The sequence below is a fragment of the Diplotaxodon limnothrissa genome, linkage group LG16 (genome assembly GCF_057381915.1).
Source record: "Diplotaxodon limnothrissa isolate DT_005_m linkage group LG16, D_limnothrissa_male_GT1.1, whole genome shotgun sequence".
NCBI classification, from domain to species: domain Eukaryota; kingdom Metazoa; phylum Chordata; class Actinopteri; order Cichliformes; family Cichlidae; genus Diplotaxodon; species Diplotaxodon limnothrissa.
The window spans coordinates 18137987-18163178 of NC_140611.1; the positions used below are offsets into that span (position 1 = coordinate 18137987).

Genomic DNA, 25192 nt, shown 5'->3' on the forward strand with positions numbered 1-25192 from the left:
CCCATTCTCTGCGGCCTGCTGGAGCGGGAGGGCTAGTAGGAGGAGTTGGCCGTCCGACTGCGGTCTGGGGTGTGGGGCCTCCCTGCTGCTGCGGAGTCGGGGTGGTCTGCCTCTCCCCACCGCAGGGAAAAGGGTAACACCACCTGGGTCTGGGTGCAATTCCCCCCTCCAGGGGCGGGGGCACCTAGACCCGGTTTGTAGAGTACGCTTGGGGAGTGTGATTGTGTGTACAGCGTCTCTTTATGTCTGTCTCCACGTTGGTTGAGTGTGGAGTGAGTGCATATGAGAGCATGAGGGTGGGAATGGATGTTTGTGTCTGTGTGTGACTGTATGTCTGTGTCTATATGTCAGGTTGGGTATCAGACGCCACCTCTCTGGGGACATCTCAGGCCCTCCAAGGTTTGGAGGCCTATCTCCACCCACCACCACTTCCCCTGCCGGTGGCGGACTCCCTCAGATGTCGGTGTGTTGGTGGTTCTTTGTGTCTGGGGGTGGGCGTCCGGGTACACACCGGCTCACTCCTTGGCGGCCGCTTGTCGGGGCCTGGGGCTCGCTCGGGCCCCTTTGGAGGTGGGGTGCCCCCGGCCTCTCGGCCTGGGGCTCGGTCACTCAGGCACAGCTGGGGGCCGGCGGAGCTCACGGGCGTGTCACTGCAACTCCCCCTGGCTTCTGCTCCGCGGCTGCTGGGCGAGCCCTCATCTGGGACTCTCCTCAGCTCTTACTGGAACAGTGGCGCGGCTGCCCCTCTGTTGGTCTTCCATGGTCTCTTGTGTTCTGGGGGCCTCTGGATGTCTGGAGTTTTGATCTCCTCCATACCCGCTTCACACCCTGGAGGACGGGGCTGTGGCCCCCCCACACTCCCTAGCAGATCATTACATGGAGAAACCTTTGGAATGCAAGCATGCTGATCCACACAGGTATGCACACATGGGTATTCACAGACGCGGACTAAAGCTTTCTTGGCTGCTGCCTCAAAGCACACTGTGCGCTGTCTATCTTGCGTGCTGCACAATATCGTTTATTATTTAGTAAATATTGATATCTATGACTAGCTAGTTTATTGTGATGGTGCTTTGTTTTCTCTATTATTATGTTACTCTTTGTTGTTTGCTGTCTCCTCTGTTTGTTTTTTTTGTTTGTTTGTTTTTTTTCTCCATACAGGTGACCCAGGAGTTCTTTTTTTTTTTCTCTCTCTTCCCCCCCCTTCTCACCGTCTCTTCTCCCCTTTGGTTTTCTTTCTTTCTCTCCCCCTCTTTCTCTCATTCATTCCCCCTGTCCTATTTATTAAAAAAAAAAAAAAAAAAAAAAAATGACAAAGGATGAACTGAAGCTCTGCCATCACGTAATGTCGCATACTGCTGTTTCTGATGTCATTTAAAAAAAAAAAAAAAAAAAAAAAGAAGGATGTGCCCCTGACAGAAGAATATGCCCCTCATAGCGTCGTGATCATCACTTAGTCTGGGATTACATGAGGACAGATATCGACAAAAACTGTGTACAAGTACCCCAAGGTGAAGAGAACAACCTACCTGCCAATTATCCAGTTCTTTCAATGTCCACCTCAAAGAACTGTTGCTTTTTAAGGGCAACAATTTCTTACACCAGATATCAATTTTTGATCGCTTACTGACTTTCACCCAGCAAAGTGTGAAAGTTAAAGGAATAAAAATGAGCAAAAAAGCACATCTGAGTAAAATACATGGACACAGATTTAAGTCAAGGGGAACTTTAACCTCACATCATGACTTTATTAAACCACCCTGAATTAAAGAAGCTTTAGAAATAAATATGTAATGCTCCTACACAACCTTGCTCTACCATTGATTCAGCCAGACAGTTAGATAAGATTATCAGCGCTTTATGACTCCCGTTCTTCTCAGATTTTCTCTCAAGGAGAGTTTCAGAAGTAAGTTTAGGGAAAAGTTATCCATTAATAAGACAGCAAACTATTCAACTCAAAGACTGAGAAGTGAACAAAAGAGTAGCAGTAACTCAAAAACAGCACAAATGGAGCCAAACCCGTGAGTTAATTCAAGTCAGCTCGAGCTGAACTGCATACATACGGCAACATGTGTCACTCTCCTCACATCATATTCCAGACAAACTCTCCCATTTTCCAATCTCTCCCTCCAACAAATCAAACCTACTGTTAACACCCCAGCTCCCACCTGTAGGCTCTCAGCGGACGATTACTTATGATTCCACCGTGCACTGGCAAGGAGTGATGAGCACGCAACAAGATGAGAAACTATAACTACATTCAGCTACAATAACAGCTCATTTAAAATAAAACATAATAAGCGAAAGACACTGAGGCGTGGAAACATGATAAAAGAGGAATGACCTAAAGGACTGAGCTATAAAAAAAATCCAAGTATGATTTCTCAGAGATGTAAACAACTTTTTCCTGAAAGAAGCCAGTAACCGAGGATACTGGATAACATCTATTTGAGCAGGTGAAGAGAAGTCCGAGGTTAAACAACAGGTTATCAGTAAACGGCAGTGCGGCGGGGATGGAGGATGAAGCGCTGGGTCTGGCTGTGAATGGGTTTGCAGAAGATCAGAAAGGTTTGTGGGAGTAGGTCAGAACAGCGGGCAGTTAGACGGTCAAAGCCTTTTTCTACAGCTCACAGAGGAACTCCGAATCGTGCTTCAGGTGACTGATTTTTAGAGGGATCCTCTCTCTAATTACTTAAGGAGGCAAGAATCCGACCCCCCTAAAGTCATCATTTAAATGGATTTCAGAGTAGCCTCCAAAACCATGATCTATAGTATTTCATGCTAACATCAGAGAGTCAGACGATCAAAAGGACAATTATATAAACTAATTAGAGTCCTTAGGGGTTATTAAATGTCTCTAATTGGCTACATAACACATAAAATGACACATAGAGAGAGAGGGAGCATTCATAAGTCACATTATAATATAAGTAATTTCATCAAGGGTGGGATATTAATCTGTGGATGAGTCAGTAAGGGGAAAGGTGATCTGCAAGACAAGAGAATAAATGACATGAGATGTACAAAAGTGCCTTTGTTTTCTTTCAATGATTTTCAGCAGTCTTGATTCATCTTTGTCCTCATCATACAGCTGAGTTCAAGGAAGAGTGGAGGAGGGGGAAATAGTCAGCTCGTGGAGTTTTCTTTTCATTCTTAAGGAGCAATTACACTCCTGGATGATGACTTTTGAATTAATAGAAAATCTGTTTCGTTAAAGCATGTATTCTCTTTTCATGTGCTGCTCAGACATCATGAAATCAAATTCTTTACATCTGCAGTCCTGATGGGGAGACTGGGGTAACAAACGACTCATGCAGCACTTGGTTACAGCTACATTTTTAGGTAACAGAGCCGATGAAGTTGCTGTGTGAAGCCTAGAATGACAGCGTGTTGATCGAAGGGCATTTCAAGGCTGCACTTTTGGATATTTGTTGCAAATTCAGTGTCTTCCCTCCTAGTTTCATCATAAACAGCCTTGTTTCCTTCGTGAAAAAAAAAAGTCAAATCTAATTAATCAGTGATCATTAAGCATGCAAAATGATCTTAGATGTGGCTGCACATAATACATAATGAGGCAGCATGCTGTTTTTGATTTCATGTTGTTCTGCTAGACCATCGATGTTCTTTTGAAAAACGGGAAGCAGCGGTTTCAGTTTTCAGTTCCTGTTTTTATTTTCTTTAGAAAGTTAAAGCTGCACTAAAGACAGGTAAACACAGATCCCAGTGTCATCACTGCAAATTCAATTTAGGATGCATAAATACGGCACATTTTCCAGGTAATTACTGCATAATCCCACGTAGAACTCTCATTTAACATCTTCTCAAGAGCTAATAAAATAAAAATGTGGTTTTCAGTCCAATCCTGGGTTTTTTCAGTGTTGTACTGAAATGAAAGGCAGTATTGAATGAAGGAGTTCCTTGACAGTGGGGTCACTCATTACTCTCTGTGAGTTGCTCCCTGGATGCCTCATTAGAAATCTGCAGAAAGGGAGTACTGATCTCACTTGACTGCATATCACCAGCGACTCGCAGGAAGCAGCTCAGGACCATGTCCTTGGCCAAGCCGGCCTCCATGTTGCCCTCCCGGCTGAGCTGCAAAGTGATTTGGTCCAGGCTGGTGAGGACCAGCTCTGAGCCCAGTAAAGGGCAAATGGCACTTGCGTCAGAGTCTGAACCAGGGGCTCCTTCTCTTGCCATATTCTCCATCATGTATTGCTGATACAGATCCAGGAGTTTTTGCTCCAGGTAGTGATTCAGAAGGGAGTTGGAAAATGGACCTTCATGCTCCTGGAGCAAAAAGCTCCGATCACGGCCGCTCCCCAGTCTCCACCGATTCGAACCTCCCCTCAGTGGAAACAGCATCCCATCCCGAGCTTCGTGTCCTTGGAGGGAATCTTCCACAGCTGGGGGCACATCACAAGACTGGATAAAGGGACCGACATCCGGTACATTGGCACACACCCTCAGCTCGCAATTATTAGCTGAGAGAGGCAGCACTTGGTCACCTGCAATATGAAGGTCACTGTAGTTTTTGCAAAAGCTCTGACAGAACGAGGGAACCAAGAAAGGGGTATCGCCACCTGAGTGAGCTTGGGCCGGGATCTCTATCTCTCGAGAGATCTGCCTGCCTAGATGAGCTCTCTGAAGATTTAAGGACTGCAAAGGAGAAATGTACAACTCAGCTGAAGCCCTTCGGTTGTCTGTAGTTATCTGCTCCGGGGAATTGTGATGAACAAGCGGAGCATGTCTGGTGGAACCTGGTATGAGGGCAGCAGCTGCTTTCTGTGACCCATAAGAATTCTGGAAAGCTGGCTTAGAAGGAAGGGAGTCCAGCTCTTCAAATTCACAGTAGGTCATGATCAGCAATCTGCCTTCACAAAGCATGGCTGCAAGAAAGAGCACATATTCAGAAGATGTATGCAGTGAGAGTAAAGGGAATTTAACATGTGATACGGATATATATATATATATATATATATATATATATATATACATATTATGGAATGCCCTTTAGGAAAATATTATATATATATACTCCAACCAAAGTCTGAATATATAGAATGAAACTTGAATATATAGAATGATCTTTTGAATATATAGAATGAAACTTGAATATATAGAATGATCTTTTGAATATATAGAATGAAACTTGAATATATAGAATGATCTTTTGAATATATAGAATGAAACTTGAATATATAGAATGATCTTTTGAATATATAGAATGAAACTTGAATATATAGAATGATCTTTTGAATATATAGAATGAAACTTGAATATATAGAATGATCTTTTGAATATATAGAATGAAACTTGAATATATGGAATGATCTTTTGAATATATAGAATGTATGAACCTCATTTTTAGAGATGATGTGTTTCTGAATTCTCTGCCTTTACAAAATGGCATCAGCTGAACAATTTCAGTACTTTTTAGAGCTTGACAACTGTTTTGCGACAGCTGTTCAAATTGCAAATTTCCATAGTCCACTAGTTGTATCCTGTGGTTGTACAGTGTTCGAACATTTACTGACAACATTTGAGATATGGCCATCCAACTAAACCCCAAGTCTCGCATATCAGTCAGCTCAGTAGCTGGTATGTTGTACCTAAAAGAGTTAGAAACAAAAGAAGAAATATGTTAACTTCTTTCTTATTTCTTGCATTCATTATCTTGTTTGCCATCTCTTGACTCTTTCAAGTGCCATACACATTATGAATGAATTTGTTTCCATTTTTATCACTTACCTTGACCTTCCTCTTTGAGATGTAGAATGATATAATGAGCCCATAACATGTGCTTCAGCTTCTGCTCGAAGTGTTAGCTCAGTTGACATCTCCATCAGTGATTGATAAATTCCCTCAAGAAGTGTGCATAATCTTCTCCCAGAAACATTTTGTTGAACATTATTCATGAGCACTAGAAATGTTGCAATAATGAAAACGTGTTCTTCAAGGTGATGTAGTATAAATTCAAATTATTTCTACCATTTGCAATTTGAACAGCTGTCGCAAAACAGTTGTCAAGCTCTAAAAAGTACTGAAATAGTTCAGCTGATGCCATTTTGTAAAGGCAGAGAATTCAGAAACACATCATCTCTAAAAATGAGGTTCATACATTCTATATACAGTGGGGCAAAAAAGTATTTAGTCAGCCACCGATTGTGCAAGTTCCCCCACTTAAAATGATGACAGAGGTCAGTAATTTGCACCAGAGGTACACTTCAACTGTGAGAGACCGAATGTGAAAAAAAAAATCCATGAATTCACATGGTAGGATTTGTAAAGAATTTATTCGTAAATCAGGGTGGAAAATAAGTATTTGGTCACCTCAAACAAGGAAAATCTCTGGCTCTCACAGACCTGTAACGTCTTCTGTAAGAAGCTTTTCTGTCCCCCACTCGTTACCTGTATGAATGGCACCTGTTTGAACTCATCATCTGTATAAAAGACACCTGTCCACAGCCTCAAACAGTCAGACTCCAAACTCCGCCATGGCCAAGACCAAAGAGCTTTCGAAGGACACCAGGAAAAGTATTGTAGACCTGCACCAGACTGGGAAGAGTGAATCTACAATAGGCAAGCAGCTTGGTTTGAAAAAATCAACTGTGGGAGCAATCATCAGAAAATGGAAGACATTCAAGACCACTGATAATCTCAACTGGGGCTCCACGCAAGATCTCATCCCGTGGGGTCAAAATGATCATGAGAACGGTGAGCAAAGATCCCAGAACCACACGGGGGGACCTGGTGAATGACCTGCAGAGAGCTGGGACCAAAGTAACAAAGGTCACCATCAGTAACACACTACAACGGCAGGGAATCAAATCCCGCAGTGCCAGACGTGTTCCGCTGCTGAAGCCAGTGCATGTCCAGGCTCGTCTGAAGTTTGCCAGAGAGCACATGGATGATACAGCAGAGGATTGGGAGAATGTCATGTGGTCAGATGAAACCAAAGTAGAACTTTTTGGTATAAACTCAACTCGTCGTGTTTGGAGGAAGACGAATACTGAGTTGCATCCCAAGAACACCATACCTACTGTGAAGCATGGGGGTGGAAACATCATGCTATGGGGCTGTTTTTCTGCCAAGGGGACAGGACGACTGATCCGTGTTAAGGACAGAATGAATGGGGCCATGTATCGTGAGATTTTGAGCCAAAACCTCCTTCCATCAGTGAGAACTTTGAAGATGAAACGAGGCTGGGTCTTCCAACATGACAATGATCCAAAACACACCGCCCGGGCAACAAAGGAGTGGCTCCGTAAGAAGCATTTGAAAGTCCTGGAGTGGCCTAGCCAGTCTCCAGACCTCAACCCCATAGAAAATCTGTGGCGGGAGTTGAAAGTCCGTGTTGCTCGGCGACAGCCCCAAAACATCACTGCTCTCGAGAAGATCTGCATGGAGGAATGGGTCAAAATACCAGCTACTGTGTGTGCAAACCTGGTAAAGACCTATAGTAAACGTTTGACCTCTGTTATTGCCAACAAAGGTTATGTTGCAAAGTATTGAGTTGTATTTTTGTTATTGACCAAATACTTATTTTCCACCCTAATTTACGAATAAATTCTTTACAAATCCTACCATGTGGATTCATGGATTTTTTTTTCACATTCTGTCTCTCACAGTTGAAGTGTACCTCTGGTGCAAATTACTGACCTCTGTCATCGTTTTAGGTGGGGGAACTTGCACAATCGGTGGCTGACTAAATACTTTTTTGCCCCACTGTATATTCAAGTTTCATTCTATATTTTCAAAAGATCATTCTATATATTCAAGTTTCATTCTATATATTCAAGCTTCATTCTATATATTCAAAAGATCATTCTATATATTCAAGTTTCATTCTATATGTTCAAAAGATCATTCTATATATTCAAGCTTCATTCTATATATTCAAAAGATCATTCTATATATTCAAGTTTCATTCTATATATTCAAGCTTCATTCTATATATTCAAAAGATCATTCTATATATTCAAGTTTCATTCTATATGTTCAAAAGATCATTCTATATATTCAAGTTTCATTCTATATATTCAAAAGATCATTCTATATATTCAAGCTTCATTCTATATATTCAAGTTTCATTCTATATATTCAAAAGATCATTCTATATATTCAAGTTTCATTCTATATATTCAAAAGATCATTCTATATATTCAAGCTTCATTCTATATATTCAAGTTTCATTCTATATATTCAAAAGATCATTCTATATATTCAAGTTTCATTCTATATATTCAAAAGATCATTCTATATATTCAAGCTTCATTCTATATATTCAAGTTTCATTCTATATATTCAAAAGATCATTCTATATATTCAAGTTTCATTCTATATATTCAAAAGATCATTCTATATATTCAAGCTTCATTCTATATATTCAAGTTTCATTCTATATATTCAAAAGATCATTCTATATATTCAAGTTTCATTCTATATATTCAAAAGATCATTCTATATATTCAAGCTTCATTCTATATATTCAAGTTTCATTCTATATATTCAAAAGATCATTCTATATATTCAAGCTTCATTCTATATATTCAAGTTTCATTCTATATGTTCAAAAGATCATTCTATATATTCAAGCTTCATTCTATATATTCAAGTTTCATTCTATATGTTCAAAAGATCATTCTATATATTCAAGCTTCATTCTATATATTCAAGTTTCATTCTATATATTCAAAAGATCATTCTATATATTCAAGTTTCATTCTATATATTCAAAAGATCATTCTATATATTCAAGCTTCATTCTATATATTCAAGTTTCATTCTATATATTCAAAAGATCATTCTATATATTCAAGCTTCATTCTATATATTCAAGTTTCATTCTATATATTCAAAAGATCATTCTATATATTCAAGCTTCATTCTATATATTCAAGTTTCATTCTATATATTCAAAAGATCATTCTATATATTCAAGCTTCATTCTATATATTCAAGCTTCATTCTATATATTCAAAAGATCATTCTATATATTCAAGCTTCATTCTATATATTCAAGTTTCATTCTATATATTCAAAAGATCATTCTATATATTCAAGTTTCATTCTATATATTCAAAAGATCATTCTATATATTCAAGCTTCATTCTATATATTCAAGTTTCATTCTATATACTCAAGTTTCATTCTATATATTCAAAAGATCATACTATATATTCAGACTTTGGTTGGAATATATATATAATATTTTCCTAAAGGGCATTCCATAATATATATATATATATATATATATATATATATATATATATATATATTTGCAGCACACATCCCTACAGGCTTTTATTTAAGTGCATACAAACAGTATGCATTTGAATAAAGGCACCAAAACGGGACATAAGCAACACTGAGAGAACATTTTGCATAAGCATTATAAGAAGCATCAAACTATTTCTGCTGCACAATTGATCCCTGTTGAAAAGTCTTTGCAAACTATTTCAAAATTTAATTGGAGTTTAAGAAGTTACATGTAACAGAAGAATATGTTGGTTTAACACTTCCAAAGACTGTTCATCTATTAAAAAGAATGATCTTCCTACCTCAGATCTGAGTCACAGAAAAGCTTAAAACCTGTATTTTGGCACTAAACGTCCTAAAGCGGTTCTCTCAAAAGTCTGTTTTGGAGTCTGAACCTGGCTGTTGTTTTATACAACCCAAAAAGGAAGTGGGACTATCCCTTTTCACCTTGATCCCAAGTCTGCAAACTTCTGCTCTCATCATTAATGCATTTCAGCTTGTAATCTTTACAACTAATATGTTGTTTTCACTGGATTTAGCTGGTATTTTCCCTGATTATTTAAACCCTTTATACCTGGCAAACCTAAATAAGACGTGCCTACCTCCACATCAGATTTCCTTCTTGCACTATGAGGTAAAATGGTAGATGCTGGATGACAGCAAGGCGAGATGTGCGCTGTAAAAAGAAACCATTGATGTTTCATTTCCTCACAAAGCAGGTGTGCAACTGAGCTTTGCATAAAAGCAGAAAAGAAAGTCGTGTTTAATATGATAAAAATACAAGGAAACAGAAAGTTCCAGATAACTGATTCCTGTTTTCGTTTTATGGCAGATCACACCACAAATGTTTGAAGTACCTCAAAAATTTCACAGCGTTTCTTTATTAATTGTTGATTGTTTTTAGCTTAAACAGTTTTTTCCCATCCTCTGAGTTCACAGCAAAGCAGAATTGGTAACTTCACACTCAGTTATGTGACCACAAATAATCATTTCCTCCTTGATGCTTTGCCTATTCTTCAGGCACTGAACTGTCAAAGTCACTTGAGCCCAGAGGCTTTGATGGTCGTGAAATAGTTTCTTTTTCCTCACTTGACTCAAGCTTTGCTGTAGTGCAGCTATACACTGAAGTCTAAATCAGATATGTGGTGAAAGTGTTGAGAGGTTTCAGGTGTTATTTATGGCCTGGATTTTTTCGAGATGAAAGTCCCTTGTCGGCTTGAAGGACTCCTTTCTGTCCAGACTTCCTCTGCTTGTGATAGGGAACTCCAACAATAGCAGTGCATGAAACATGAGAGAAAGTTATTTCTTATTAATGAGGAAAGGAAACCTAATATATAACAGCATAAACTCATGAGGCTGTTAGGTTGTTCATGCAGCTGAATTATAAGTCTCGAAAGCACAAAATACCACCAAAGTCTAAACGAGTAAACCCATGTGTAACTGCAGCTTTCTGCTTCTGATTATCTTTCGTTTTCTCTAGTATCAGGTGTGTAAACAGGTGGCTTCACAGCTATAGTCGCTAAAACTAAAAGGTCCAGAGTTTCATTGGTGGCTGTAGTTATTTTGTCCACTTAATCTCCTGTGGGTTAAGATATCTGACACAGGTCTGCTGCTCAGTAATGGGAGCGCAAAGTGTAGAGTTACCAACCCGTTGCTACAGCAATGTTGCTGAGCAACATCCGATAACATTAAGGACATGCTGAGATCAGGTTAGACACCTGTCTCACGTCTGCTCTTGTAGCACAACAAGGTAGCAGTTTGGCAATTTCAGCACCCTGGACAGCTTCTGGTCCCGTTGAACAGCTCCAGCAAAGATGTGATAAGGACTCCCATAAAGGACAACAACTGTTTTTTGTTGGTTTGTACTTTTTTTGTATATGGATAAATGGTGTGCAAAGGGGAACTGGAGAGCAGGTCTGTCAACATGACATACTGTCCTTAGAGGAATGTTCAGAAAGATCAATAATGTGTTCCGTCCCAACCATCATGGACAGAGAGGTCGGGATGGTGGTGGTGGTAGTGGGTGTCGGGAAGAGCAGGACTACCACAACGCTTGCACTGTCAGGCTGGTGCGCAGCACCTCCATGCTCGTTGTAGGAGAGAAAACTCAGGCAGCTGCGGGCTCGACTTTAAAACGGAGCAAAAGCACAGTGAGCATCGAGTCGACCTTGTACTATTATCAGAGACAAGAGGACAGGATATGGCTGTACTCACAGAATCAGAACTGCCTTGAATACCTGGAAGCGCTTGTGGCTCTGAGGAGGCAGTACATGAAGAGTGTGAGCGACTTGAAGGGTACAGACGCAAAGGCCACAGTTTCTTCCAAGAAGAAGCCTGCGCCCTCGCCGCCTAAAAAGGAGGGACCGGTAAGCTTAAACCAAGCAGCCAATATCACATGGAAGGAAATATCAAAAATGTTTTCTTTTTTCTTCTATCATTTTACACCACAGATATCAAGAGCCAAACCCTCAGCACCCCCAGTTCCAACTGAGGACGACACTTTGCAGTTCTTTGATGCGGTCATTGCCAGCTGTGACAGCGAACCTCTGCGCAAGCCATACAAGGATGATGGGCACGCAGACGTGGATTTTATTGGTGAGTTTGAAATTCCAGCATTTAATTTGAGTAATGCTGGAAGTGAGAGAGGATCATTGAACCTTAAGACAACCTGGAAACCTACGAGCAGTGAAGTCACCTACGTGATAAAGCCACCAACAGCTTGTTTGGATATTCTGTTTTGGATGTGATGTGAGACTTAAACTGCAAAAGCAATGATTAAATTGGTTCGGTCAAAATCAGAATATTTACTGTGATTTGCTAAACGTGATATAGGCTTTCTGTTTCACAGCAAACTGCCCTGCTTACATTCATGCATTCATAAGCCACTGATGCAGCTGACTAAGTTAAACATGTAAAAAGGGCTTTTATGCCATTTTTGAATGCACGCACCACATGGTCAAAGGTGCTTGATCTTTAAGTAGGCTACCCTAACGTCTTCTTGTTGTGGCTTCACCACAGCAGATCATCTGCCTCCATCTTCCCTATTTCCCTAACATCCTCCTCTGTCACACCAACCCTCTGCATGTCTTCCTTCACTACATCCATGAATCTCTCTGGGTTTTTCCTGGTTTCTTCCTGCCTGGCAGCTCCATGTTCAACATCCACTATCCCTCCTCAACTACACAAGGTTAATTCAACAGTCGACGTCGTGTATTTTGCAGATTTAGATACAAAACATGATAAACTATTAGGTTCACTCCTCCACCAAGGCCTCACCAATCTCTTATTTTCAAATTAAATGATACGGATCCAATTTTAAATGCGGTCTGCCTTTACCCATGATCACTTTTTTTCTTTTTTTTCCGCATTATGTTGCTGAACGACTGATGGCACTAAAAAAAGGCCCATCTCTGCCCACTCCAGACATGTAAAAACAATGTAATCAGAAAAGGTGTGTATTGGTATCAGTATTAAGCTTATTGCTTGTAGCAGTAAAGAAAAATGCTTCTAAAGATTTATCTTTGTTTATCTTTATCTGATGAGTTTAAACACAAGAGCAGTGGTGCCACACTGAATTAAATGCAGCAATTGTTATTAAACTATGTTAATTAGACCGGTAGACATAATTTGGGAGATATAAATATACACTGACTGAGCTGTTTGAGGCCAGATCCATAATTTCAGTTCAGCTGCTGCTAAGGATTAGATTCATTCATCCTGGAGAGGTTTACAAAACAAATATATCAAATATCAGGCTTTCGTGAATCCTTTCACGGAGGCTGTTTAAACCCGGTAAACATGGGTGACCCAGTAGCTCCACAGTGTATTGGTTTACACATTTATTTAACAAGGGAAAAATCCCCAGCTCATTCCCAGGAGGACACACCCCTGTGTGGTTGTGTCATGAATGGCACCTGGAGTACAGATCTGCCAAATCAAATATGCAGAGCTACCCATTGTGGCAGGTCCTTGTGAAGGGAGCAGCTAAAAGCAGCTCTTTAAACACCTACAACCCAGTGAAAATATTCTCATTAATAAAAGCCATGAGTACAAGTCAAGAAAACAGTAAAACAAAGTAGTTGAAACACTGAGAATTCCAGCTTGAGCTCACCCCATTGCCAACTCAACCTCACAGGGAAAGTATGAAATAATGAAAATAATGATTATTTTACGTTAGGCTTTGAAAGCTCCTTTCAGACAGTGCATCGATGCTAACAGCAAAGCTTTTCTTTCAACTAGCTTTAATTATGGCTGCCACTTGCACATATACTAAATGCTTCCTCGGGTTCTTGTCATTTCCTCCCACAGTGGCCTCCAGCTCGGCCGAACATGACCTCCACTCTAACTGGGTCTTGCGAGTTCCTCGAGTCTCAGATGCTTCGGACCAGACAGCAGTTCCTGACTGTGCCAACGAAAGGATCCCCACGAAGAAGAAACAGAGCGGGTCTACGAGCAGCAGGCTGCGACTTCAGAGAAACCCGATCCACCTGCCCAAAGTGGTGGAGAGCGCATTCCAGACACTGCGCTTCAAGTCCAAATTAAAGAAGCAATGAAGCTTAGTGGACATTGAAATCAGTAGCACTGCCACACTGATCATTTGACACCAGTAAAATAAATAAATAAAGCTGTGCAGACAATTACTTAGTTTTTAATAAAGAAAATAATTTTATTAAAGCAAAAGCAGCCAGCTGTTGAAATATATTTTAACCCTTGTGTTCTAAAATTTCGCTTTTCCTTGGCAGAGACTTGAACATGTCACAGTAAGAAATGCACAAGTGATAATATTTCATATTAATAAGGATTTCACTCTGTTAAAGTGTCCTTTTGGTGCACCTCTGCATTACAGTGTCAACCCCAAATAACTTCATATTGAAAAACACAGCAATCATGACACCAGGGCCATTACATATTTATATTTCAACATTGGATGTGCTAAAGCAGCAGAAGACCACAACAGGTGTCACTCCGGTCAGTTAAGAACAGGAAACTGAGGCAGCAGTTCACACAGGCTCATCAAAACATGTTTAGAAAGATGTTGCCTGGTCTTGATTTCCACTACCACATCTAAATTTTTGGGTCAGAATTTTGTGCAAACAATCTGAAAGCATGGATCTATCTTGCCTTGTATTAACAGCTGCTGGTAGTGTAATTGTGTGGGGGATATTTTTTCCTGCTGCTTTAAACACCACAATTTAACAGGACTATTGCTATTAGAGATGGCACGATACCACTTTTTTATGTCCGATACCGATATCATAAATTTGGATATCTGCCGATACCGATATGAATCCGATATAGTGTTTTTTAATCAACAAAACTGTTTTTTTAAATATCTTGCTGCATTTTGCAAGTCTGCAAGTTCATACTCAAGTTTAAAACAACAACTACACTAAAGCTATTCTGTTATACCTGTATACAAAAAAAATATTTCATAGTTCAGCAATACTGATCAATCTAATAAACTTAGACCTACACCATCCTCCCTATTCTGGTATTTTAAAGAGTACTTAGCAGAAATATTAAGCAACCTAACTAATAGGGTTCCAACTCCCAGCAACAACAAAAATAAATAAATAAAAAATAGGGAACCACCCCTCACGCGCCACCTCATGATGCTTAATCAACGTAATCAACCTTAATTTGATGCAGTGTGAAAAAAAATGCACAGAAATCAATTATTTTTCAAGAAATATTAAATAGATTCAACATCTTTCTTCAACAAAATTGCAGACTGCACAGATGGTACCTTCCCAAAGGAAAAAGTACTATAGCTTACTAGTGTATATATATATATATATATATATTAGACTTAATAGTCACTATATACAGTAATTGACTTCTATTCATTTTACATCAAATTAAAACTTTGTGTGTCAGATAATTATTTATTAAAAGCTAGACATTTTAAATGAGAATAAGAAAGAAAAGTATGTCTTTGTGCCCCCTTTTCCCAGTTAATGCCCTATCGGCCCCCCTGGCTAAACTTTGCTAGATCCGCCCCTGCACAGTTACCAGCCGTCAGCTACTTAGAAAAGGATCCTGGTGTAGAAAGTAATATTAAATAAATTCTAACAACAGCTTATCAAGCTTAAACGTGCTGCTGTTGTTCAGCCGCTGGTTTCCTCTTTCTGGTGCAAAGTGGGCCAAAAACAAAGACGGACTCCCGACAGAAAAGCCGATCAGCTGATCATTTAAGCAGTTTCACGATTGAAGTAGCAGCCGGAGAGAGGCAGTCGCTCGTTAAGCTTAACGCAGGAATGCTTTACAAACATTCAGAGATGGACTTACACACTTGCTTTACTTCTCTCGGGGATAACTTTGTCGGAGATGAAATGCCAGGTTGCTAGCGAAGCTCCAAATGCTATCCAGACCACCGACAGGTCCCGCATGCCACAGCCGCTCTATCACGTGATGCATACTGCTCCGACATGCTAACGTTCTGAGGTGAGTTACGGCGTGTTGCAAGTTTTGTGAGGTGCTTTCGTGATATTTAATGGATCGGATTACATTTTTTATTTTTCTCCGATATCCGATCCAGTCATTTAGGTCAGTATCGGACCGATACCGATACGTAATATCGGATCGGTCCATCTCTAATTGCTATTGACCATCACTTTGTGACCTCAGTTACCCATCCTCTGAAAGCAATTATGTTAAAAAGACTAAAAATGAAGGTACCAGACGGCCTACAGTCACCACATCCCAGTCCTTTCGAGCACCTTTGGGATGTGGTGGAACGAGAAATTCAAATAACAGATATTCAGCAAGCAAATCTGCAGCAACTGTGTGACAAAATCACATCAACACGGACCAAAATCTCTGAGGAATCTTTTCAGCACCTTGTTGAATTGATGCCACTGAGAATTTAGGAACTTCGGAGGGCAAAATGGGCTTCGATCTAGTACCAGCAAAATGCATGTAATAGTGTCCAAGTGAGTACTGATTTCAGATACATATCAATTTGATGACACTTGATGACACTAAAGATCCAACTTGGATCATTTTTGTATACTCTAAAATAAAAGATCAGGAAATTCTTTTGATATCGTGAAGAATTTTTTTTTAAACCTATCTTTTAATGTCTATTTTAAACTGAACAAAGTGAGGGTTAAGTATTGTGTTTGATACAGAATTTTGTACAGTAGTGTACAGGTAAGACCCAAGGAAAGGTTGGAGTCCTCTGAGGTATCAAAACCAACTGAAAAATGTAACAATGGCTCCTTTCAAAGTCAGAGCGCTTCATGTGAGAGAGAAGTTCAGCAAGTCCAAGGACTGGGCTGTGTGAATAGCTCAAAACCAGCCAAAGTTATTGTATTTATCATTGCTAAAGTTAAAATAGTTGTAAACATGAAAAGTCAATAAAACACAATCTACCTGACCTAACTTTTATGGTATACAGCGAGTGTTGCATTATTGGTTTTATTTTCCCAGGGTTACAAATACCTGTCACTCAATTTCAGGATACAGAGGATCTGAATGAATGTTTAGGTACTAAAGTAGGATTAAAGAAAGTCTTTGTGTAGTTTGTGGTTGTTGCAAAAGAAGTATGCAGAAACTTAAATGAACCCATATCATCTGAAATGTTTTTTTAAATATTATATATTTATCCGTTTAAAAGGAATGCTAAATTACGTGCCACGATCCCTTTACCTTCAAAGTATTTAAAAAGAAAGTACTTTCAAATACTTTTTTTTCTTTATTAGAAATGTCACAAATCAAACACAAACAGCATTCATTTCTTTTCTGCTTTGACCTTGGGGCTGAAAAAGGACGACATGGGCTTCATGCCTGTCTTGTCCACCTTAGCTAGACTTTTCTGAGCTGCCGTCATCTTCTTGGGCGGCTGAAATGCAAAAAAGAAAAATCAATATAACACAACGCCCTTGTGTGGAGACAGCAGGAAATTAATTACATAACATCAACTTCAATTAAATCTACAAGGTAAAGGCCACAGCCTTGTGAATACACGATGTACACCAGGCTTGAAGAAAGCGATCGCCAAACAAAAACTGCACGAACAATCAGCGTCTTAAAAAAAAAACACAAAGAAAGAAAAAGAAATAGAAAAAGCTAAAATAACAGCAAGCTTTGGTCATTATCATGTAATTACAACGAAGATAAAACCACCAGACGCTCCACATGCTTTAGTCTATTCCAGCAGACATACACTCACTTTGCGCGCAAAATCTGCACTGTTGAATTTGGTGTAGTCTTCTCCAGCCTCCACCGGCTTGTCTGAAAGTTTCCGCTTCTGCCAAACGAGGAAGTAAGACAGGCTTTTCATGACTAAAACCACCAAGCTATTTTTCCACAGAACCACCACTACAAGCTCTAATGTCCTCACACTATAAGCAAAGTTAACCCCACACAAGCGCAGGCAGAGGATTTCCCCTGTGAAACATGCAACACTTTACAGTAAGGTGGATGAGTGCATGAAGAGTGCACGGCATCTACGACAGCAAGCAGAACTGAAAACATGCAACACCACATATATTTGCACCTAAGTGGGAAGAGCTCATACCTTAGAAGGAGGCTCGGTCTCCTTTGGGCTTGTGAGCTCTGGTAACCTATGAAGCACAATAAGAGATGTGCTTGATCTGCAGTGGCGTTAATACCATTACTCATTAAGATGTTCATCATTCATCAACTTACCCCAAGTGTGTGAGGAGGGCTTTGCTCAGGTCTTCAGTGATATACTCTGATATCAGGCCGTGGGAATACCGTATGAAGTCCTCTGTATCGTTAAATAAGAGATACAAATAACCAAAATCGCCCTGTTTGATTATTTCTGTATTTCTTTATGACCGAGAGATTTAAAAACTTAAGGTCAGGGAATTGTTTAAGTGATCTGTGAGTCAACATAATCTATAAACAAAAACTTTGCAGCGCTACTGCCATCTGCTGGTCAACAGTCTTCCTAGGAAGAAACTATTTAAGCCCAAATATGTCTTCTCGGGTTAAGAATGAGGCAGAAAATTCAGATGGTTGAGAAATGGGAATCATCTTAAAAGCGTTAAGTGGTCTTAAGTTACCCTCTTGGTTGTCTGTCTCTGACTTTACTCTGACATATGTTGAGGACTTCACTCCTTCTCCCACAGAGACATTTTTTTTCTTTAAGGCAATAACTGTCCTCTCCACCTATTAAAAATACATACATAAAGAAAATGTGCAGCATGTGCAAAAAATAAGCATGCATTTTCAGTGTTGTATTGCATTGAGCAAAAATAGATTTTCAATAAATACCTTTTTCTTTAACCAGTTCATGGTTTTCTCTTGACTGTATCGATGATACATCTGGCTTTCCACCTCTGGAACACAACATTTGGACAAAGCATCCAGCTTGACCTTGTAGCTTCATGAATCATAGTATCTTTAAAAGTAAAATTCACCTTTTTCCTCAGCGATGTGGTGCAAGGAGGCCAGGGTACGAGCGCAGCTAAGCAGCCTCGAGCAAGCTGGGAATTCTTCATCTTTAACAACTTGATCCACACGCTGGAACTTTTCCTGAGCAACACATTAAGGGATGAAACAGTCAGGTCCACACGTTTTTTTGACAATGACATAATTTTTGTAATTTTGCCTCTGTACACAAAAACTTATAATGTATTCAATATAGTTAAATCCATGCAAGTTTTTCTGAACTTCCTCTACTGTTCTGTGCCTTATGAAACAATATCTAATGTCTCTGTAATGCTATGCTGAAATTGAAAAATGTTTCACTTAATTGTATGTAAGCCTCTTCTTACCTCTTTGCCAGATTTGATCAAATATGGCAAAATTAGAAAGAGAGGATCCAAAGGTGTTACAAAGATCAGTCTCCCATCTGATTAAAAAAAGAGAGAAAGACAACTGGTAAAGCAAAGACACGTAATTAGCATCTGATTAAATTTTGCTATAGGACAGCAAACTAAATAACTGCGAGACATCAGCTGAAAATTCATAAATTTTTCTATGACTTAATCAATAAATTGTTGATTAAATAAAAAGAAAACTATTACAAATACAGTTAAACTGCATCGCAGTATGCAAACCTGTGAATCACAGACCTGAGCTGTCAGCTTGGTGTATGATGTCATGTTATAGGTAAGCTGTATGTTGAATCCATTTGTCAGTATTTATGTCCAATGTAAAAGGAGCTTCTGAATAGATCATTTGGCTTCTATGGACTTCAACCAAGCTGGAATAAGCCCTGATTGCAAAACTCTTCCCATCAGACAAATATAGCTGATGCAGATTCAAGATCAAATGAACCGACATCATAGCTGTGTGTGTAATTATGATCAGACTGATTCAGTTTACTCTGGAATGAGACCCACCTCTCTGCACAGCCTGGCCAACAAACCAAGAGTGGAAATCATCCTCAAATGCTTTGACCTCATACAGCATCACATCCCCACAACCCAACATGTACAGAGATGCTGCATCTGCAGGATTTTAAAAAAAAAATGAAAAAAGGAGGAAATGTGTTATTTCAGTTCTGTTACTGCAGTTTACAAAACACAGAATTAGCCCAGTTTAACACCTGATGGGAAACGTGAAAAAAAAATCTATTTTTGAGGTTCTGTTTTAATCCAATCCAATCCAACTTTATTTATATAGCACTTTTAAAAACAACAAAGTTGACCAAAGTGCTTTCCAATAATAAAACAGAGATAACAGTTAAAAACCATATATTAAGCATACAATGAAATCAATAAACAAAATAAATATATAATTGAAAAAGAAGATAAAAATAAATCAATGTGAGTTTTAAATGTGAGTATGGATGCTTGTGTCCGCCATTTTAAAAAAAAGTATTCATAACTCGAAATTTCGACTTATTTTCTCATAATTTCGACAGTAGTAACTCGAAATTTCGAGTTAGCTCTGCCAATCAGTAATCTACACACTCAAAACTGGATTGCAACAAATTGGCGCTTTCAAGAGTACGTTTGCTGATAGTAACGCATGTGATTCAGCTAATAACACCAGGATTTCATAATTTGTGAAGCCACACTGAAAATAATCAGCAATTTGTGCATTCATGACTGGCTGTAATACTGGTAGCTTAACTGTAGCATTTGGAGCTGAGGGCTTCAGCTTCCGGATAACAAGGAAATGACGTCATTCACGTAGATAACTGATTGGCAGCACTAACTCAAAAGATAACTCGAAATTTCAAGTTATGGATACTTTTTTTTTAGTGGTGGAAATGGGTTTCCATATGTGAGACAGTTTTACACCCCAATTTCCCACTCCACTGATTAGCCCTTAATAACACAAAGGAAAGTGGGAAACATCTCAAGGATTAGAAAAGTTTTAGATGACCAAAAATTGAAAAAAAAAAATGTTAATTGTACAGAAAGCAGTTTTTCTACACCACTGTTTTTAATTCTTAAAAAAGTTAATACAATCAATCCCTACATGTACACCACCTAACTTCCAACCCTTCTGCCTGTTGAAGGGACAGTAACTATTTTGTCCACTATTTGGACAATACTGTATTCCAAGAGGTACTGCTGGAATACATTATTGCTACCAGAATCCTGCTTGGTCTGGAGTTCAGTCTATAGCTAGCTAATGACCCAAAAGATTAGAAGACAGAATGATGAGTTTCAAAGCAGAAAAACTGGCCCAGATTCAAGATTTCAGCCTGACTGACCTGCTTTGGGTTCATCTGGACAAAAGCAACACAAATTAGCAAGTGCAACACACCTGCAGAAGCACTGAAACAAAAATTCAAACATTATTGTGTGTTTGCTTGGAGAATTAGTGAAAATTTTGTAATTTAATTTTCTATCATTCTTTTTATAAGATATATACTTGTTTTTAATTTCACAGTATATTGAGACATGACACTACATGCTAATCAAGATCAAGTGGCTTTATTGTCATTCGAACCATGTGTAGTGGTACAGTACACAGTGAAACAAGACATCATTCCTCCAAGACCATGGTGCTACATATGACATATAACAGACAATCAACACAGGACTGCATGAAGTGCAATGTACAAAGATTGCAACAAAAACAAAGACAGTGCAACACCAGAGAGAACAGAACGACACAGACACAACAGTGCAATAGAAATCTGCAAAAGACTCAGTATTGTGCAAAAATTCACTTGGTGTATGAAGGAGTGCGTGCGTGTGTGTGTGTGTGTGTGTGTGTGTGTGTGTGTGTGTGTCAGTCCAGCCTCAGCAATTTTGATTATCAATTAAAAATCAATGAACTGCAACTGAATTAAAAAAATAAATAAATCACACATTAGAAAACAAAAAGGCATAATCCATAAGTCCAAACCAACAAGTAACAAAACAAGTGTGTGAATATAGACATTACCCTGCTAAGTGTTCTGGGTTGGCACAGGTTATGATTTAGTGACATCTTGTTGAATTTTAAGTTAATATTTAATTAAAACAAAGCATCGCGAAGGCCCACGGTGGGTGTTGACGCGATGTGATTTCTGCCCAGTGCTCTGAATGTCAAAGTGAAGAAATTCAATGAAGCGCGGGTAAACGGCGGGAGTAACTATGACTCTCTTAAATCAAAAGAAGCAAACAGTGGTCAGATTTTCTTTTACAACGCTGCTCAGAGCTGATGTTAAAGTTTTCTCCTTTGTTAGTTTAACTGCTCTCAAATCTCTTGCAGCAGCTACGTGTTGATCTCAGAAGTCGGGAAAGAGCATGCAGTGAGGCTGGACGTTATGGTTGCACACTATGTTCTGTGATGGTAACACACAGTAAGAACAGAAAGAGTTTAAACTAAACCAAACATAGCAGGATGTCAACCCAGAGCCACCCACACAAAACTTTAATCTACTGATATACGTTCAGTGATCAGCATTACTTTAGAAACACAGGCTTGTAAAGCCCGTAATCTGCTGTTATCGATAAGTTACAGCCTTCTTCTTCTTCTTAGCATTTGCACAGTATCTTGACAATTTAAAACATCCTGTCTCAGAGTGATGCTGAAAGATTTATTTATGCATTTACTGGTTCTAGCCTAGACTCCTGTAATTCATTATCAGGTTTATCTCATAGCTCCCTGAAAAGCCTTCATTTGATCCAAAGCAAGAGTATTGACAGGGACTAAAAAGAGAGACTTTTATCTCTCCCACATTGGCTTCTCTTTATTGGCTCCTTGTTTAATTAAGAATCAAACTTTAAATCCTTTTCCTCTCATACAGGGTCTTAAATAATCAGGTCCCATCTTATCCTAAAGGCCACGTAGTACTATATAAACCAAATTGAGCACATCACTTTCAGACTGATGATTTACTTGTGGTTCCTAGGGTATTTAAAAGTAGAATGGGAAGCAGAGCCTTCAGCATTCTGGTCCCTCTTCTGTGGAACTAGCTTCCAGTTTGGATTTAGGAGACAGACACCCTCTCTACTTCTAAGATCAGGCTCAAAACTTGATAAAGCATACAGTCCAGGGTGCCTAGACTAATGGCACATAGTTTCTCGGTGTGCCAGTTTCTCTTATTTCCATTGCATTTTATATGATAGAAGTTTAATTTCATCTAAAGGTTTACTCACTTAATGATAATGACATGAACACCAAGTTTCAGAGCTAGACCAAAGTATATAAAGACACAATCAGACCTGTTGATGGATTCCTTAGTCTCACAAAAACTGGATCACCGTCGTGCTTGTGTGTGTCGATGGCAGAGTCTGCAGACATCAAAACAGACACCACATGATAATTCACCACTATTTCTCCTTCTTATTCTTCTTATAACAAATATGCCAAGCTTTAATTTATTATTATAGCATGTAGTTTAAGACAAGAGCATGGCAGCCTCCATAAAAGCTCACAACACCACCAGCAGTTACATCAGTTATTACACCTATCAACGCTTAATAACTGCTTGCAAAGTGCGCAGCAAGCTAGCTCAGTTAGCTCATACTACACTCTCTAACCCACCTGGAGCGATGACAACCCAGCTGTCATTATCTACGTTTGACGTTCGCTTCTTTTTAGTAGCCATGTCGTATAGTTGTGTTAAGCGCGTAAGTTAACTTTTTTTTTTTTACTTAAAAACAGTGCTGGCCTACTCAAGAGCGTGCTCAGAAAGCTCAGAAAAGGCGCCTCTCTGCGTTCACTTCCGGTTTGTGTCACACGGGACAAAACATTGCATTGTTTATCCGCAGTTGGCTTATTTTCTGTCCCTTTTGGAGGGAAAGTCTGGTCGTTAAAAAAATAAATGGATGCCGGGGTGTCAAGAGCTCAAAACAGTGAAACGTAGACTTTTAACTTTAACCTTTTACACACTTGCTGTTGTAGTAGTGGTACGTTCCGCGGTGACGTCAACCAGCGTGTAAATTCGCGGTAGAGCCGCTAGAGGTCGCCCAACAACTTTTATTAGAATTCCTGTAATAAGATGATATTTGTCTTCCACAGTTTACCTACCAGATCCTTACCTGATGGGCTGTTTCTGAAATTCTCCAGTTTTGAGCCTCTGCTCTCAGGTGCAAGATGTTTGGTGGCCGGTTTGTCCTTTGGCACACTGGCACGTAACAGATTGGGCGATCCATCTGTCCTTCAATAAGAGGAAGGCATCTCTCACGCTCTCTCAGGATATGACAGTGTGTGTCCCAGTTGGTTTTCAGTGAGTCACTTGTTTTGTTTTGATTCTCTGTTTTTTTACACTATTTGCGAGCATCCTCAGATGGGGATGTGTAGGATGCTAGTGTGTGTTTTCAACCCTCTTATTAGTTAACAATAGCTGCGTCATCGATTTGTTTAACTGTTCAGGGGTCCCTGTGATATGTTTATGTAGGGGTTTTTTTTAGCTGTTGATTTCCCTGTCTTCTAAAGACACCCACAGCACAGCCCATTAACAGGTTTTTAATTAGCTTGTTTTGGTAATGAGGAAGGGAGGGATTTGTGTGCTGGGTGACTGAGCTTTTAAAACATCACCGCTCAGCGTCCCTGTGGGAGCAGCATGATGTAGGGGAAAACTTGAGTCTCCACATGGTAACCTATGGGTTTATGTTTTTCCCTGCTTGTGCATTTTCGTGCCACCTCTTTGGGCATTCTCTGCTCTTTTGTGTCGTTTTCCTTTTTTGGTCCATTTAAAAATAATGTTGCCTCACAGGCCCATTTGCCCAGATTTGAGCAACACATGCTCTAAAACCCAGTCTCAGCTCCTCCTTGAAATCAGTGAGATTTATGTTGCTGTAGTCTGTGGCAACGAGAGCGTGGGTGAGATATTGTCTGTGAATTACTTGTTTTATGGGCCTCGGGAGTATCATACACAACAGTCTGTGCAGCTAAACAGAATATTCCATGAAAGCTTTCTTTCATTTTGGGCTGCTTGAGGGAATGTCTGTGTTTCTGACAGCCAGGCAGAACAACAGCGGCCTTTCTGATACTCTGGACCATAGACGACCCCAGAGAGCCGAGTCCTCTGTCACCAGCATGCAGACGAGAACAAAGCGGGGTCTAAATTTAGGCCTCTATATGGCTTTAGACCCAAAGTACGAGACCCCACTATCCTCTCCCAAACCCAGCTCCACAATCCTTATCAATCATGCATCCAACAAAGAGAATTTCAACACACCAAAAGCCGTGTCTGTTCTTTATGTCTCCCCACCTCAAGCTCTACTTCCTCCTCCTCTGTGTAATTCACTTTCAAGCTTGCTATGTCTTTAAAAATAATATGATTCCAATAAACTTTGCAGTAGAGGTAGGAGTTTATTGGAGCTAGCAGGCTGTAGATAGTTGGTCACACTCTGCTGAGCACATTGAACAGCCCATGGTCCTAGCTATCGCCGTGGCCTCATTTGGTGGTCCAATGCATGGCGGCTGGTTACAGCTTACATCGACTCACCCTCCAGCTTTCATCTCAGCGCCATGTCGCCATGTGCTGCACATCACAGAGAGCTTTTTTTTCTTTCCTTTTTTTTACTCTTTTCATCATCTGTCTGAAGCAGTTATAGAGAGAAAA

General features: G+C 39.6%; 3 protein-coding genes across 3 annotated transcripts; 1 reads left to right on the forward strand and 2 right to left on the reverse strand.

Annotated features, from left to right (window-relative positions):
• Positions 1–3930: 3930 nt before the first annotated feature.
• On the reverse strand, positions 3931–4884 carry LOC146615978 (TLR adapter interacting with SLC15A4 on the lysosome). The gene has a single exon (XM_085374982.1). The coding sequence runs from the start codon at positions 4882–4884 to the stop codon at positions 3931–3933; it is 954 nt and encodes a 317-aa protein (XP_085231108.1).
• A 6320-nt stretch (positions 4885–11204) lies between these two features.
• c9h13orf42 (chromosome 9 C13orf42 homolog) lies at positions 11205–13811 on the forward strand. Its single transcript, XM_085375053.1, has 3 exons — positions 11205–11624; positions 11709–11853; positions 13567–13811. The coding sequence occupies exons 1-3, from the start codon at positions 11205–11207 to the stop codon at positions 13809–13811; spliced, it is 810 nt and encodes a 269-aa protein (XP_085231179.1).
• A 3160-nt stretch (positions 13812–16971) lies between these two features.
• rnaseh2b (ribonuclease H2, subunit B) lies at positions 16972–23338 on the reverse strand. Its single transcript, XM_085374583.1, has 11 exons — positions 23167–23338; positions 22845–22913; positions 19575–19682; positions 19005–19081; positions 18648–18762; positions 18502–18566; positions 18291–18396; positions 17911–17992; positions 17780–17825; positions 17432–17509; positions 16972–17101 (listed from the first exon to the last, which is right to left on the reverse strand). The coding sequence occupies exons 1-11, from the start codon at positions 23228–23230 to the stop codon at positions 16991–16993; spliced, it is 921 nt and encodes a 306-aa protein (XP_085230709.1). The 5' UTR covers positions 23231–23338; the 3' UTR covers positions 16972–16990.
• Positions 23339–25192: the final 1854 nt, after the last annotated feature.

Coding starts and splice junctions, on each gene's coding strand:
- c9h13orf42 (XM_085375053.1), top strand. CDS start 11,205: ATGTTCAGAAAGATCAATAATGTGTTCCGTCCCAACCATCATGGACAG. Junction 11,625..11,708: donor CGCCTAAAAAGGAGGGACCG/GTAAGCTTAAAC, acceptor TTTACACCACAG/ATATCAAGAGCCAAACCCTC. Junction 11,854..13,566: donor CGCAGACGTGGATTTTATTG/GTGAGTTTGAAA, acceptor TTCCTCCCACAG/TGGCCTCCAGCTCGGCCGAA.
- LOC146615978 (XM_085374982.1), bottom strand. CDS start 4,884: ATGCTTTGTGAAGGCAGATTGCTGATCATGACCTACTGTGAATTTGAA.
- rnaseh2b (XM_085374583.1), bottom strand. CDS start 23,230: ATGGCTACTAAAAAGAAGCGAACGTCAAACGTAGATAATGACAGCTGG. Junction 17,993..18,290: donor AGAGACAGACAACCAAGAGG/GTAACTTAAGAC, acceptor TTAACGATACAG/AGGACTTCATACGGTATTCC. Junction 17,826..17,910: donor GCCCTCCTCACACACTTGGG/GTAAGTTGATGA, acceptor TGTGCTTCATAG/GTTACCAGAGCTCACAAGCC.